Source organism: Dermacentor variabilis, chromosome 3 (assembly GCF_050947875.1).
Source record: "Dermacentor variabilis isolate Ectoservices chromosome 3, ASM5094787v1, whole genome shotgun sequence".
Classification (NCBI taxonomy): domain Eukaryota; kingdom Metazoa; phylum Arthropoda; class Arachnida; order Ixodida; family Ixodidae; genus Dermacentor; species Dermacentor variabilis.
The window spans coordinates 4,472,672-4,489,531 of record NC_134570.1 but is presented as its reverse complement, the minus strand read 5'-3'; the positions used below and the strand labels follow the sequence as shown (position 1 = coordinate 4,489,531).

General features: G+C 43.9%; 2 protein-coding genes and 1 long non-coding RNA gene across 5 annotated transcripts in view; 2 read left to right on the top strand and 1 right to left on the bottom strand.

The window, feature by feature from the left end:
• LOC142575096 (uncharacterized) overlaps positions 1–1,793 on the top strand; it is a 49,377-nt gene extending 47,584 nt beyond the window's left edge. Inside the window, exon 3 of the long non-coding RNA XR_012826561.1 lies at positions 1,085–1,793. This is a non-coding gene — a long non-coding RNA (uncharacterized LOC142575096). The remainder of the gene's footprint in view (positions 1–1,084) is intronic.
• On the bottom strand, positions 1,610–16,081 carry aay (phosphoserine phosphatase). Of its 3 annotated transcripts, XM_075684085.1 has the most exons (7): positions 15,973–16,081; positions 15,391–15,472; positions 13,882–14,120; positions 12,389–12,523; positions 7,101–7,246; positions 6,043–6,191; positions 1,610–2,384 (listed from the first exon to the last, which is right to left on the bottom strand). In XM_075684085.1, the coding sequence occupies exons 3-7, from the start codon at positions 14,043–14,045 to the stop codon at positions 2,274–2,276; spliced, it is 705 nt and encodes a 234-aa protein (XP_075540200.1). In that variant the 5' UTR covers positions 14,046–14,120; positions 15,391–15,472; positions 15,973–16,081; the 3' UTR covers positions 1,610–2,273. The 3 variants fall into 3 exon arrangements, with proteins under 3 accessions (XP_075540200.1, XP_075540199.1, XP_075540198.1); XM_075684084.1 differs by lacking the exon at positions 15,973–16,081 and having other exon boundaries at positions 15,391–15,462; XM_075684083.1 differs by lacking the exons at positions 15,391–15,472; positions 15,973–16,081 and adding an exon at positions 14,280–14,430.
• The window catches only part of Ada2a (Transcriptional adapter 2A), a 278,034-nt gene continuing 275,682 nt past the window's right edge, over positions 14,509–16,860 (top strand). Inside the window, exon 1 of the mRNA XM_075684082.1 lies at positions 14,509–14,630. The gene's annotated coding sequence lies outside the window, so the exon portion shown is untranslated. The remainder of the gene's footprint in view (positions 14,631–16,860) is intronic.

The following is a 16,860-nucleotide window of genomic DNA, read 5'->3' as shown; positions in this document are numbered from 1 at the left end:
CAACAGAGCGGGGACATCATCACTTGGAGGATTGCAGCGAGCATAAAATTGGCCGCATGGGTTATATGCCGAGCTGCGATCGAAAGTGACGTTGGGACGTGGAGATGAGTACCAGCGGCTGCGGCAGTACCAAGAGATGATACCTCGTGCTTAGCAGCGCAACAACAAAACCACTAAGCAACCACAGCAGAATGTTAAAGAAGCTTGTGGTTAGGTTGTATGGCTCTACAGCTGGCAGTTCAGGCAAGAATGCGAAGTTTAAACACACTTCTTTTGTCTGAGTGAAAGCCGGACTTGCAAGATGAATTTTATGACAGAAATTGTATGCAGTGCTTTTAGCCACATAAATCCATTGGAGTGTTTCCGTGCTGCTATGTGCTAGAAGGGACATGTATACAAGAACAGTGGTTAAATGCACAATGTTTATAATAGGATGCTGAACTTAGTGGCAATGTGGGCTGCAAATACTATAGTACGGCTACATTCTTTTGAGAACACTCAAGAGTACTCAGAAATGCAATGCACATGTCTGCTTCTTTAAAGGATGTGTGAAGTATCCTGCTTGAGCTTGCCATTCAAGCGAGCATCAAAAGTTCACGCTCGACTACCCCCTCCCCCCCCGGAAAGTGTATCTTTCCTTTTAGTTTTTAAGTACTTATAGCCAAACTAAAGCTTGAGATTATCTTACCACATCAGAACACTTTGAGCAAGAACATGTCAGGTCTGGCAGCTCATCCATGTTTGTTCTGTCCAGGTTCACCACTTTGCTCGTGTTGGGTGATTTTGAAGCAATCACCACAGGCAGATGAGATAATGTGTTGAGGTGAAATGTGCCAACAACTGAGTCCACCTTGGCATGTGCCCTAAGGAGTGTGTAATAAGTATCTGAAGCTCGTAAATAATTACCAAAGTGACTTCTGTAATGACCACCATCAATTAAATCTTGAGCTCATCACTCGTTACATATCTTTAGGAGTTGATGCAGCTCATTCTGCTGCATTCCTGGCAGTGGCAATAAGTGAACTTTGATTTAGCCACCACAAATACCTCATATTCTACTTCACAATATTAATTATATGCACAGGAAAAGCTCCTCCATCACCACCTGCACCTACTGGGCCACTCTGCCATGCGCACAGCTGTGCTGAGACGAAAATCTAGCATCTAGCCAAACAACAAACAAGACTGCAACTTCATTTAGGTATGACCACCACCAACAATGCTATCCTGTGCCGTTCATACAGCACAGTGTATCACAAACATGGCACCAGAGTTGTTTCGACAATCGCCTCCGGTACTGCACCATCAAACCACATGCTCTTTGCAAGCAGATGCAAGGAACTCGGGCTGCTGTCACGTTAGCGTGCCAAAGTGCTCACAACAGTTGAGCCCAGATTATGGCAATGCCAGAGGAATTGATTCTGGTGGGCAGCCACCAGAATGAATTTTCTTTGTTAGATGTTCTGTGTCCTGCAGGTCTTAAATATATATTTGTGACCTTTTGTCATAGTCTGCAGTGAGCCAGAACAAAGACTGTTTATTTGACCAATTCAAGAATTGTTGCTGTGAACTGCTTGAACCACCATTCCGAAGAAATAATTGCAAGCCATAGGGAGTGCGAATTTTATTTAGCATAAAGGGCCGACAGCTCAAGTTATTTGACTAAGATGGCACGACAAAATCGGGACATGGTTTCGAGGTTTAAACTGCACGTCCAGAACAAACTGACAAGCAACTTTCTACTTTTGTACCTTTTGACTTTCCATAAAATAATATAAAACAGGCCCATTGAAGCCTTGCAACGAAATTCATTTGCCGTATTTTTAAAACATGTGTAAAAAAAATAAAAGGTGTGCAAGCTTGTGTTAAAACAGATCTCTCCTTGCCGTCACAGTAAGAGATTTTAAGAAATGCACTAGAAAATTTTTTTTCGCTAAGCTACATTTCTTCACAGTGAGTGTGAAATTCTTTGATCAATATGATCATACTTTTCGAGCACTCAGCTCTGTGGACTACCGTTGTCACTTCTTCGAAGCACATGAATGGATATCTTTGTAACACCTTTGCAACTTCCAGTTCCCACACCCAATCATTTTAGAATGAATCATGTCTGGTAGCAAGCAGGTGTCCCTGACCAACAATATCAAGGCAGCCGCAAAATGAAGCTCAGCCTTCATGTGTCCCCCCCTTGTTTCAATAAGAACAGGCTACAAGGACAATAAAATACTGTACAAAAATAAATATGCAGCACAACAAAGAAAAGTGGCGTCATGTCAGTTCCTGTTCAGCTCTTGCACTAGTTCATCGAAGCTGTAGACAAACCATGAAGCTGCCTTTTTGACTTTTTCACGCACTTGGTTTCCACCGTATCCAATGAAGGCATCCTGTAAACAGAAATGGAGAGCACAGAAAGCGTGAACGACCCAACCAGTGCATGCAGCCTACATAGCACGAGACGACAAATGCATGCCGAATATAAAACTGCCTCTGCCTAGGTCATGTGACATGCACGCATGCCAAGGTGTTGTCCATGAGCACAGCCCCACCAAGATTTGTGCACCATAGAGTGTTGTATTTACAAGCTGCTTAATTAAAAAACAAGTCTAGGTGAGGTTTCGCATCTAGAATACTGGGTACCGTGCAGTACAAGTATGCAGTACTCTTTAATCTCTGCTTTGTATTAATGACCTCCCCTACACACCTCAGTTAAAATATGCCTTTTTGCAGATAATTAACATCTTTAACAATTCTTTTGCCGATTCTGTAACTGTTCCAAAGCATGGCAAATGAATATAAACTTTTCCAAGACCGTCTCTATGTCCTTTACATGACGTTCATGCCCTTCCTTCTTTGTCTATGCCTTTAATAATATTAGTTTAAATAGAGTGTTCGGATTCAAATATTTAGGTATCCTAATAACACACAATTTGTCATGGTGAAAACACATTGATGTCACCAATAACAAAGCCCTTAAAAGGCTAGGTTACTTGCATAGTATAGCATAGTATGCTGCGTTTTGCTCCTCAAGAAACTAAACTTCTAACGCATCAAACAGTCATTCATTCCAACCTCGAACATGACTGCATTGTGTAGAAATCCGCATAGACACCGTGACACCAAAAACTAGAATCCGTGAAAAAAAATAAATAAATAAAAGGCAGTGCTTTTTGTTTGCAGGAGATATGACGAGGCCTTTTCGCCGTCCGATTTTCTTCCCTTACTTTGTATCTACTCTTTTAGCGCATCGCCATTTTAAATTCCTAAAATTCATTTATACATAAATTCTTCTAGTCTCTTTTCTCTAGGTAACTATTTGACTTTTTCCAAACTTTCATCTATGAGGAGTCACCATGCCCTAAATATTTCAACCTTTTTCGTCCACATCGACTCCATTAAATACAGCTTTTTTCCATCAACAATGGAAGCCTGGAATTCATTACCGGGAAACATCCATTCACTAGCATTGAAAGAATGTTTGTTGTATATCCCACTCCTGCAATAGCCTCATTGATGCTGCAGTATGTATTATTGAATCTGGAGGACAATCCCACCGCTTTCCACCAGTTATTGGATCTTGCCGTTGAGTGCAGGAGTTGGCCGACGTTGAGGAGGATGTTGATATGAAAACTGGAGTTTTATTTACATTATTTACATTAAGAATACAAAGAATTTAACAGTAATAAAGTCATCGATGGCCAGCAGCAAGTCGGACACTGCGGCCCGTGGCAAGAAGCCCAAAAGAGATGAATGAAGGAATGCTCTCCTCTGCTCCCAGTCTCTGGCATTTAGCCTCTTCGGTGTCTCGGGGTCACATCATTTTCGGCCAATCGTCGAGCCCGCTCAGATGTCGTCATTTTCGACCAATGGTAGTCGCCCGTGCAAGTGCAGTCACATTCGGCTCAGGGGGTCGCTCCATGGGCTTCACTGTCCGAGGGATGACTTGCCACCGGTATTGCCTCCAGGTCTGCAACCGCCGTCACAATCGGCAGATGGTGTTGGCTCCGAGGGCTTCACGGTGACTTACAGCCGGCGTTCCCTCAGGGTTTGCAAGCGCTCAGCGGAGGGAGATGGGTTGTTTTCGAGTGACCTTTAAGAGCTGCAAAGCAGCTTTGCTCGGGACCCAGGTTACTTGGAACCGTGCTAGGCTCCCGTTGCACTTTCGGGAAGATTCAAGCACTGGGACAATAGCTCCATGTGCGGAGCACGAGGTGGGTGGGGGTCGCCAACTTGCCTGGACGTGCTGCACCTTGGGAACTTGGTAGATGCGCTTCTGTGCACCTTAATTAGATGCGACGGCAATTCGATGTGGTCTGGTGAACTCGAAGGATGACAGGAAGAGGTGCTGTATCTAACAGTATGTGTGTATTTGTGTGTGCATGTGTGTATGTATATATGTATTTCATCATAGCATGCCATCAAAAGAAAGATACATGCTCGTGGACAACTTTCTGGGGCAACGATGGTAAAGTTATGGAGCGAAGGCCCGCACAAATATGAACACTCCAGAAAAAAAAAAAATAAAGACCCACATTTTCATTTGTGTTACTGTAAGCTGGAGAATAGAAAACAAACATTTCCTTTAAAACAATAAAATAAAACAATATGCCCTACTGAGTGTTGGTTTATTGTTCTGCTTTTTCGCTTCCACATTTGGGTGAACGTGTTAAACCAAAAAGTGCTGCAGTGACACACGTGCAGAAGCTCCACCCCTTTCCCTTCACTAACACACAAACTCGTCCACGAGTATGCCGTGGAACTCTGTCAGCACATTTTTTTTTATAGGGGACCACGCAAAAAAGAATGTACGACATGGAAAGAAATGAACTGCAGCACTACACAAAACCTTATTTGATGGTAAAAGAAAGCCAACAAACCATTGAAAACCCACTCTGTAAAGCTCATTATTACTGCCTGGCAGTTGAATTGAACTATAAACACTTTTCCCATCTTTGGTAATAAAAACAGCCTCTTTTTGGGTGTTTGCAGCCCCTTTTCACTTCCATAGACCGCAGTCTCTTCTTACCCTTGCACACCCGTTCAGAGGGAGTGCACTCAACCTTGACCTTTCCTGCCAGCTGTTGGCACAGCCTGTGCTGGTCATTGAATTCCAACGACAGGGCAGCTAACGACAAAGCCAATGGCGAGTGAACACTGCCGAAAAAACATACAATAAGAACTGGCTGAGCATTATCATGTTTGTTCTGTCATTACCACCAATTCTTGCAGTCCTCAGCAAAAGATGGCTGTCTCTCAAAGGTGCTGCTGATTCTAGCCTATATAGTAATAAAGCAACTGTACAAGGTGTCCGTGGTCACAAGACAGCATCTGTGTTGGCCATTTTGGCCATAACAACCAGAAGGAGAAAAGTCACGAAAACAAGCTAGTACACATGACCCTATGGAAACTAGAGTGGACTGTTACTTTAGAATGCAAGAGCCAGGAAAATGTAACAAGGAGGAACATATTCTCACGTGGTAGTGATGGTAAAGAACACAGTAGCAATACTGTGAGCGACGATACTAACTTTTACTGGGCGAATCTGTGCCCACAAAAACAGGCTACACTTAAAGCACAACGGCAACGGCGAACACAGTCAGCGATCGGCAAAATCTAATCAGCGGGTAAAGCGTGTGGGCTTCTATACATCAGTCATCGAAGGTTCCAGAGTAATCGCTAGTGCCCGCATGTATTCCAGAAAGTTATACACCATTTGTGTCACACATACACGAAATCGGATTACATAAGGTTCGGTGACAACAGAGAGCAAGAAGAACCATCGGTAACATTCGAGAAACTTCCGATATGTGCAGGTGCGTCCCGCGCTGAGCGATAACATTTGTTAGATGGTGAAAAGCAGTCACCCGAAAAAGACAAACAAGTACACATGTCAATATCAAACAGGTTCTACAGTATTTGAATTAGCTGCAAACACTGCGAGGCATTCTGTACTAGTTCTGCACATATATGCTGATGGACCGCTGCTTATGGGGTATCATATATGCTATAAAGTCAGTTAGAATGCAGTCTCTCGGAAGCACCTACCGCAGGAGGGCAAGCTGCCAGATCCGTTGCCCCATCACCAACCATGACAACTCGCTGGTAGCCATATTTCTGCTTTAGAAAGGACACCACCCGAGCTTTGCCATCTTGATGAGTTGTTGGTTGCTTTTCATCGTAGCCGGCATACTCGCCTGGAATGAAGTGAGCAACCCTGTACAATGCAATTAGCCCAGAGATGGAAACCTTGTCACAATTTTTGCAGCAATACTTGATGTTGATAACCGTAAACTAGAACACGCCAGTTTAAATAAAATCTCTGATAAAAGGCATCAGGCCAATGTCAAACTTTCAGCCTCTCAATCCTAATCCATTGAAAGTTGTTTAACCTGCTTCGTTAGCTCACAGAAAGAAAGCATGAACAAACTTTGTAAGTATTATAAAACACAACTGATCCTTTTTTCTTCAAATAGCTGTGGAGTTCACCGATTTATCCTTCACTCAAAACTTTCCAAGCAATTTATTAGGCTGCAATTTACTTGAGAAAGTGCAATAATAATTTTTCAGCACTATTCCACTTTGGAGCACCATTTTGTTTGTGAGAGGATTGAAATGCTGCCACAAGGTACCTGCCGGTAGTATAGGTACAAGCTTGCTCCCGGCCTGGTGCTTGGCCATTATGGGACTTCAATGCTTGGAAAGTTGTCTTTGTCCCCAACCCAAAGAGGTCCCCACCTCAATAGGTGCATTTGGGGCACCATGTGGGAAACTGTCACAATGCAGGCCGTGACCTAGTTGTAGAGCTGCCTTGGCTGCGGGAGGTCGAGGGTTCGATTCCCAACGTCACTGGGCACCCACTGGTTCAATTGGGCACAAGTATTCTCCAGCCTGGCGTTCGGCTTTCTTCAAGGGTGATACACTTGAGAAAAGGAGCCTGCACCCTAAATTCCCATTGAAAAAAAAAATAGGAAGTTTGGGCTGCTCCCATGGTGACCATTCCTACACCTTCGAGTTGGGGACAAACACAGTTGGGGACAACTAGGCCACGGCCGCAGTGCAGAGACAACATGCAGAACCACTAAGTGCAAACTATATACACATACCATTAAAGTAGAACTTTATTTGATTTGCAAAAATGTTCTTGCGAGGAATGCCAATCTCATCTGCCACTCCCTCGATGATGGATCGGAAACCCCCAGAGACCAGATAAACAGAGACTCCACGAGATTGCAATTGTGCCACCAGCTCCCTGTAAAATGAAATGAAGAATGTATCTGTGTGCTCACTCGAATTGCATTTACCACAGTTTTCATAGAGCAGCACACTTCTATTCAGGATGACCATGCAAGAGGTGTTGCTTTAGAACAAGCGCCCATGTACACACAATTATCCAGCACCTCATTTGTGCTTCTTTATAGCTGGTCAGCGATGCTTGGATGAATTAAAGAAACATTGTAAAAATGAACATTTATTTTCAAGGAAAATGATTTCTCCACAAGTCTAAGGTAACTCTTTTTGTCCCCGCACATATTGCTTTAGTATATAGGATAAAAAATTGTAACAGAGAAGTTTCTGTGTTGCAAGACAATTGTAAATTGCATTTGTGGCAAAATATGTTTGTATGCTGTTGAACTTGCACTGTGTACACCACTGGTAGCAGTGTTGCCTCTTCTCAGGTTGGTAATGTCTTCAGTGTTGCACACAACATCTTTACGAACTATGGCCTTCTCTCAAGTTGTAGTGCTGTTGTCAGTGCGTACAACATACACTTTCTCTAAACAAACGAAATCAACAGGTCCAATTTATCAATGCCAAGCATCCCAACACATTCCGACTGTCTCATCGGGACATATCTGACGGTAGTGTGTGCAGTGGTGGTCATGTGTGCCGTGCGCCAGCCTTTCTCCATGTCAACCACCTGACATCCTGATCACGAATCAGATGAGGCAATTTTATCTTTCTAGTGCTCCGATCATAAAGATTCAATGTTGATCTGTTGTAATTACAATCCGCATGCTTCCTTTTCAGACAAGGCAAAGAGCATCACAACTATTTTGTTCATTATGCACACTTTAATGTTCATGCAAAGTTGTGTAACAAATTTAACCCTGGAAACAAATTAAACCAAATTGTGAAAGCCCATTGCTCATAAAGAAAACCCATTTAATTCTGGAATTTAATGCACCAAAAGAATGATCTGATTATGAGGCATGCCGCAGTGGAGAACTCTGTCCACCTGGGGTTCTCCAATGTGCACCTAAAAGTACATTGACACTTTAACCTCTGCTGTGGCCAGGACTGAACTTGCGACCTCGAGCTCAGCAGTGCAATGCCATAGCCACTAAACCAGCTAAGTATACTTGTGCCTTCCAAGCTGTTTTAACATGGCAGTAATTGGGAGTTTTGAATGATCAATCACCAGTAATACATTTGAATGGGCACTGTCACGAAAGAGTTAAGGTGTCCGCACGCTAGAATATTGAGAAATGGTAATCAGTCAAATTGAACAGCTGCTGATATGGAGTGATGGTCTGATATTTAGTTAGTTTTGCAGAGCATGCGAGCCTACACTGCAGTAAACGGAATTGAAAAATGGTGAATGCAAGTGTCCACACCATGCCTCTTCGTGCATGTGACCAAGACCAAAAGAGCACATTTTGAAGCAGGACAAAACTCCTGGAGCGTTTCATTTGACTTAGCACTGACAGCGAAGATGCCGTCTGTTCCAAGAACATCTTTCAAGGCATTGCGGCTGAATGTCGCAGTAACATACTTGCATAAGGTGGCAATGAATTTGGGTGACAATAACGCAGCCATTGTGAACATGCAAATGGCAAGTCCTGCACAGAACAAACAATAAATAATTGCTCCCTGCGGGTCTGGATTTTCCATGCAACAGTCTGGCCATAAGCAATGCGATTTAGAAGAATTGTTTGCGAATGCTGAATCAAACAAGTATTTAATTTATAAGCCGACATACTTAAAAAGCATGTGCAAAAGCAGCTTTTTTCTTTTTTGCTTCTGTTCTGCACAAAAGCTGCAAAACATTGCCTCAATACGTAGTAATGCACTTCCAGCAAGTGAAATGTTTGCCCAGTTTATTTTTAACACCAACACCAGAGATGCCACTGCACATGTACCTCAGCATTTGGAGTTATTTCAAAAAATGCAAATTTAGCAATTCCTTCGGATCTAAACAAAATACAAAAGAAAGATCAAGTAAGCTTGATGGTTAGCAATTTTGAGCCACATCAATGAGAACAGAAAAAGATAGCCTTTATCACGATATAATATTCAAAACTCTACTCGTACAATTTTTCCCCAAAAGTGTCGCACTCAGCAGGTTTATTACACGCTAAGTGATCCAGTGTATATACAAGTCTTCATATTTAGCTGAAAAAAAAATTCTCATATTTATGGCAAGGTAAAACAGCGTACAACTGCTTATTTCCATAAAAAAATTATTTTGTTGATGCTCTGTGGCTTATGCCTGCTTGCAGGTGAAAAAGTCACTTTTTGTTTGTGCAAAACGAAGTAATACAGCAGTGGAGTTAAAGACGCTTCTAGCATCTCAAGGAGTCTATTTGCAAAATTCACCGTTTTCAGGGTTGGAAAGATTGCTATAGCAATTGGCCTAAAAATACAGCTATAAATTTTAAAAATCCTAAATAAATACCTCGGCTAAATGCTGGCAAAATTACAAAAATCTTACTTTTTCAAACAGGAGAAATATTTTTTTAAATGTCTCTCTAAACAATTTCTCACCACAAGTGAGCTAGCTAGAGGATCAGTTAGATGGTCTTTGCATAGAGAATCAGTTTAACACTTTTTGACGGTTTGGAACAACCTAATGGCATTTGCCTGCGTTGTTGAGCGGATGGCCTAACAAGATCTGTCTGTTTCTTTGTCATTGTCATCATCCCTCACAGCATCACTCTTGAAGAGAGATATTTTATAAGGGCATTTAGCAGACAGCGCTGTACTGACTGCTGCATAAATCATCATCATCAGCCTATTTCATGTCCACTGCAGGACGAAGGCCTCTCCCTGCGATCCCCAATTACCCCTGGAGCACATACATACATGACAATTCCTGCTAAACCACTTGCTTGTTTGTGCTCAAGTTTTGCATTCTGCAGCGAGTTTAGTATTACATTTGTGGGCATTACTTGCAAGTTTCATCTGCAACAAATTTAAAGTGGGTGTCATCTGTGGCGATGCCATTCAAAACATGTCAATTCCACCGCAGCAGAACCATCGGTCATTGCTGCAGTAAGCGCTTTCACCATTGCCACTACAGACGGCATCAGCGTAATATGGCAGCAGAAGCAGTAATGTTTAGTGGTGTCAAAACAGACAACACCCGCTTAAAATTTAATGCCCACAAAAGTGATACTAATACTAAACTCGCTGCAGAATGCTACCTCTGCAAAACTTGAGCACAAACAAGCAAGTAGCTTAGCAAGAATAGTCGTATATATTTTGTGCTCCTATTTATGCAGCAGTCAGTACAGCACTGTCTGCTAAATGCCGTTGTACAATATCCCTCTTCAAGAGTCATGCTGTGGAGTGATGACAGATAAACACACAGATCTTGCTAGGCCATTCCACCAAACAGTGCAGGCAAACACCATACAGTTAAACAAAATTGTAGGCAACCCTAATCTTTTACTTGGGTGTCTCTCCTAGTGGCACTCGCACCTTGGTGTTGGTGTTCTTTAGGTTAACTTTAGGTGAACGCAACACACAAACCGAACTCTGAGGCAACCATTTTTCATTAATTAGCTGCTTAGCCACCTTCTTGTGAGCGACGTCATTACTTCCACCTTTCTACTTACAGGTTTTACAGGAATTTCGCCAAAGTCATGCTCATGTGGCGGGTCTCTAAAGTCTATGATTCAGTGCTTTGGTGTGCGGTGATCAGTCATTTCCAATTAATTATAATTATCCCAGCCACTTCAGTAACTCAGCTTGTAACTAAACTTGTGCTCCGATACCACATCTACAATGAAACCCATCAACTTTATACCGTACTATATTTTTCCGATTTATTTTGAATTTCCTCCCCGGTCATCTCTGGAGGTGAACCGGAAGTGCTGCACAAGAAACAAAAGTGTCACTTCGTGCTTGTGCCACTAAAAGTGTTCAACTTATCCTCTATGCAGTGACCATCTAGCTGGTCCTCTAGCTTGCTCACCGGAGGTGAGAAATTCCTCAGAGGGAAATTAAAGAATATTTATCCTGTTTAGAAAGTAGCAGATTTTCATAATTTCACCAGCATTTCGCCAGAATTTAGCTGGAGGTGCGAATCCATGCACCAGTACTTATTTAGGGTTTTTAGGCCGACTGCTATAGTGATTTTCCTGACCCTAAAATGAGTGGATTTCGAAAAAAAAATACTGTTTTTAGAGCTCTTTCCTGGAAGCTAGGCTAAGAATGTTTGGCCGGAATTATTTTTTTTAATGCACCTTGTTTATTGGGTTTCTGGTGCGTGCAATCTTTTTCCATGTGCTGTCACTATCTTTGAAAAAAATCATTTTGAAGCCTATTTTTTGCATTGTTTCTGTGCTAGAAAAAGCTAAAATAGCTGAATATTTGAAACACAATTTACACTTGTAGTCAGATCGACTACTTGAGATGCCAGAAAGATCTTTAAACATCAAAACTACGACATTTAGTTTTGCAAAAAAAAAAAAAAAATTACTTGGAAGTGGGGACATCTTTTGCCATCGCCTCCTCTATTTTGTCAATGCCAGTGCAATCGCTCGTTCCCCATTGGGAGCCGTTGGTGCATCTTAGTTCAGCAAGATGCCGCAATGCGCCGCTACCCAGACTGCTTACGTCATGCGTGCGCCTGAGCGCGCGCTGCTGCCGTTCCAGTGGATAAGCGGTGGACGCTCAGTCCCTCAGGTTACTACGCATCTATCAGTCTTCCTCCGACTTCCCCCATGACCGCAAGCGAGAACGCTAGCCAATGGGAGAGAGTAGGAAAGGACCATAGGAGAGGGTGGTGAATGGTTGGATCGGCCGCATCTGACTGGCATTGAAAGAAATAGAGGAGGCACTGCTTTAGTGCTGCACTAAAAGAAGGCAATTTTTATTTAACAGGAATAAGCAGTTATATGCTTATATACAATTTTTTTCAGCAACATCAAGAATACGCTGGATCACTTGGCGTGGAGTGTGTTATGCTGACCATATTGGCAACACTACATAGCCACTGCAGGATAGTATACTTTCCACACTTTGGCTGCTGCTCAATCAAGTAAGAACAGCGGAATTCTAAGTGCGGAATAAAAATAATAAGAAAATTTGGGAGCCTCTAAGTGCAGCAATGTAGGCTATACTGAAAGTGCACATATGTCGTCTCAAGGTGCGCAAAGCTACTCACTCAATGCCAACAGACAGCCGTGGTGGGTTTTGCTCGATGTATTCTTGAAGCATGCGTGCTGTCGGCTGGATGAGTTCTAGGCGCAGTTCCAGTGCCTCCTTGAATGTCATGCCCCCACGCATAGCCTTGTTTGTTCTGTGCACAAAGGGAAACATCCAGAAAATAGATGTCGGGCAAGGACCACCATCCTTCAGTGTACAGTCATACTTGCTCCATGTGCACATTTATGTGCCACCCGAGTTGCTGTGGCCCGTACAACACTTGTGCAATATGCTTCAACATATCTGCTTGACTGCCACGTATGTGACAGCGCTTACAGCACACGCAAGGAGAGTTGAAAGCATGCTTGTACTTACTTTTCCACAATTGTGTACCTTCTTGCTACTAGAGAAGGTGCAGTTGACAGCACCCAATGAAATTTTACTTCTTGCACTGTACATGTAGCCATGTTCGGTACTATGTCAGCTAATTTTCATGCATTCAGTGTTTTTCTGCACTACACTGTTGCCGATTACACCAGTATTTTACTTGTGCAAACACAGCTAAGCAATTACATTCCTTGCTGCTTGATGTAGTACCACTGACAACAAACTGTGGTGCTAAAGAGGCCGAAGGATTGAGGGCATTCACTCTTTGCGTGGCACTCTCTCGATTCCATTCATACCGTATATTCCACATTCACAAAATGCAATATTCAGCTGGCTGATGAAGCATTAATGCCTTAGCATATTGGTCTAACTAGGCAGACTGCTCATCTGAACAAGTGAAAACAAATTCACATTTGGTACATGCCGGCATTTAAGCAAATAAAAAGCTAGAGTTGTTCAACTGCTCGCCAGCCTAGAGAGAGCACTAGCGCCCGCGCAGGCAATATTGCTTTTAGTTTTAACTCTACATAACCACTGCAGGATTACTAATTATTTCAACAGTGATCTCTTCAAAGCGCCGCACGCGAGTACACTATAGCCTGCGCTACTGCTCAATCCCTCAGCTCCGTCTAAGCAAAAGCTCTAAGCTCCAATGCTGAATCAGTTCAAGTGCAACAAAGTAATGGTCACGAGTGAGCGCGTCCCAATCCCACCTTTGAATTCTCGGTCAGTCATGTCAGCTAAACTCCGACCCACCATAAAAAATTAAATTTCTGTCTATGCCCTGGTATGATCGAGCTGCCAGGTTGGACGTCATGCAAATAAATATTCAAGAACTAGGTCGAAAACATGGCGGCGCCTACATATTTCGACACGCGTGTTGCCTGCGGGCGATAAGCTAGGCACTTATCAGAACATTTTTGCCTACTCACGGCCCGGCCGCTGTGCGAATTGTTCGGCGGTGTATACGTCATCCCAGGGCAGCGCCAGCTGCATGCAGCCAGATGGTGCGCGCGCGGGAAGGTCCGCAGCTGTGCGCCATCATACACAGTTTTGGATAGGCGCAAGGGAGCGATAAGGCAGCGAATGAATATTTAAAGCTGAGTAAACGTCAAGGGCACTTACAATTCAGCAACTTCCTTGTCTCTGCCTGAAAACCGGGCAAGTTCGTCGATGGCTTCGTCCATACACACCGTAGAATCGACGTCGAAGCAGACGCAATCGGCTGCTCTCCACATAGCACGTGTTTGGCTCTCGGTTAGGTTACTCTCAGTCACCGATCCGGGCATGGTGCTGATACTTGGTACACTGTTCAGCTTGACGCCAACTCGAGATCGCAGCTGCCGCTGTTGAAGCTGACCCGCCTGTGCAGAGGAGAGGACAGCCGGCTCAGCTGTTGCGGCGTGGGAGGGAAACTAGCAGACGATGCTGGCGAGCAGACGATCCTGATCAATGCCTCTGGTGCAGCGTGTTTACACTACGGTTTCGACTGCAGATGCGTGACAGGGAATGACAGTACTCACACGGATGGCCAGGAATCTCGAGAAGAGATTGAGCATGAGGACAGGGTAGCGTAAAATAGACTTCGAGCGGCCAATCAGGGCCCGTCGTGCGCAGGGAGGCGGCGGACTAGCCACTCTCCGCGCTCGGTTCCCCCTGGCGGCGTAGACCAGCGTTCATCAGGTGATACATATATATATGTGTGTATATATTTTTTTGCTCCTGCCATACTGTGAGTTTATGTATGCCGCCCAGCTGGGAACTTTCCACTACGCGTTTTCGCCCTGCTTGATCGTCTTGCTGTGTTTGACCTCGTCACTGGTCCTTGCGGTCATTTGTTACAGTGGCGCGACTGCGGCACCGCAGAAGGCGGGGTATGTACGTAGATCGTTGCCTGGCTCTCTCTGGTCGCCCTTGGTAACACGGCGTCCCTATAGGTTCAAGGGCACGACGCAGCCGTTTTGTTTATCCGGCACTTGTAGAGGAAAGGAACGACAAACAGGTGTTCATTACGTAGCACCCCGTAACGAGCCAGCTCGTCATCGGCGCTGTCTTTCGTTGCGTGGAGCGCGATTTGGCCTGTTGCCGGCGTCTGCTTCACGCTGGCATAAGAGGCCGGTCCTTCCCTCAAGAATAGTTTTTGTTTGTTTCGCACAAAACGTGGTAGCGCCGTTTTCATTGTTCATCGGTGTGCTAACCTTCGGCGACTTTCGAATGTCTTTTATTGAGAGCTCAGTTAGACTCGGCAAAACATAATTTTCGCCTTCGTTCCACAACCAGCTGACTTCCGGTTCACGTGCTCAGCACGTGAACAATGCTCTTTCTCTCAGGGCATTGCTCAGGGCTGCTGCTATCGCTCTTGCGTTGGCATTACGTAGGCGCACCGCCTCCAAAGTACGCAGTCTTCTAGAAAGCGCTTGGGATCTTTGTCTTGGATGTTTTTCGAGAACTCGTGTGCAAAATTTCTCGCGCTTTTTCACTCTCTACCAGCTATATTGGCGAGAAAGAACGACGAATATCTGCAAATGCTGCGTGTAGTACAAAAGTCGTTTTCGTTGTACGAAAGATAAGACGCGTTCGTACAAATAAAACAATGAAGAATAATTATGATAGGGAGTTGGAGGTCATACTCACAAATGATTCCTTCAAAAGGACAGCAAGGATTCGTTTTCCCACCGATGTGGGTGATAGTGGGTGCGACGTCGTTTTGCGACACCTACAAAAAAAATGCACGCCGCGTTGTATTCTGGAGGTGACGAAGAAAGTACCTGAATTTGTTATCTGACAAGAATACTCTAATCGGGGGCAGACGCGGCATTTTTTCAGCGCTGAAGTGCTGCCATAGGCGTCTCGTGATATGCATTTAGCTGAATGGGAGAAATAACTTTAGCTGCTCTTTTAGGTCGAGTGTTAAAACAGCGGAAGCATGCATTCCCATCTTCCTATTCTTTTGGCCTCGTTGCCTAGTAATTGCCTAGTATGAAACATCACCCAATGTGATGTATCTACAACGCTATTAAACATTGGGGCTAGCTGCCACCACATGTTGCAACGCTCATCTTTTGCCAGCCATATACAGCGTCTTCCGTATTTGGCCGGTGGACTTAAAAAGATTCCCGTCCGCAAACTATTCGTCTAATCGAGAGCAAACATTGCTCGCAGGGCAGGATATTGTAGTCTAACTTGTTTGAGATGTATTTAAACATCGGTACTTGCCTGCATTTTGTGGAATGAAGTAGAAACTGATTTCGGCTACGAGCGCAGATTTTGCAGACGGGAGCCGAGCTGCTGATCCGACAGGTTGCGCCATCTGGTAGACGGCGAGCGAAACAACTTCTCGACTCGGGGAGGACAAGAGAGATGCGCGCTTGCTTCGAAGATGCAGTTCGTCTGCCCCAACGCTCTTCCCGTCGTCGTTGCTTTCGAACTGCATCTTCGATGATGATGACCTCATATTATGGCTCGTACCCACACTGGGGGATTGGCCAAGAATTGCGTGCTGAAGCGATTACTTATTCGATGAAAAAAAAATAAGAAAGAAATATAAGGAAACCTACAAGAGCTAATAAATTACATTACAAGAGAACAATGAAAAAGTTGTTCGTTTTGTTGATTTTATGTAACCGCAAACGGCATCAAACACGTCCCTGTGGCTGACCCCTATAATTAACGCACCGAAAGATAGTATGATTTCTGATGACAACATTAGCCCTAATTTAGCAAGCGGAAGTTCTAGATGTCTTTTTCTTAACAATTTGTATCGCCGACATACCAAAAAGTAGTGATCTAATGATTCTATGTCTTGGCAGTATGGACACAGAGGCGATAGCATCAGACCAGTCCTGTGTAAATATAGGTTTAATGGAGGGACACGGCAGCGTAATCTCGCGATCACTACTTCTGATCGTCTTGATGGGCACCACTTGATTTTCCACGGAAATTTTAGGTGCTAATATTCTGTCCATGTTAATAATTCATTGACATCTCTATGAATTGAATATTTTCTATATCTAATTGCTGTTATGTGCGGCACTACTGGAATAACCGGCATTATATAGGTCCACTAAGGGATGCTCGCGCTAATGAGTCTGCCATTGACGCACG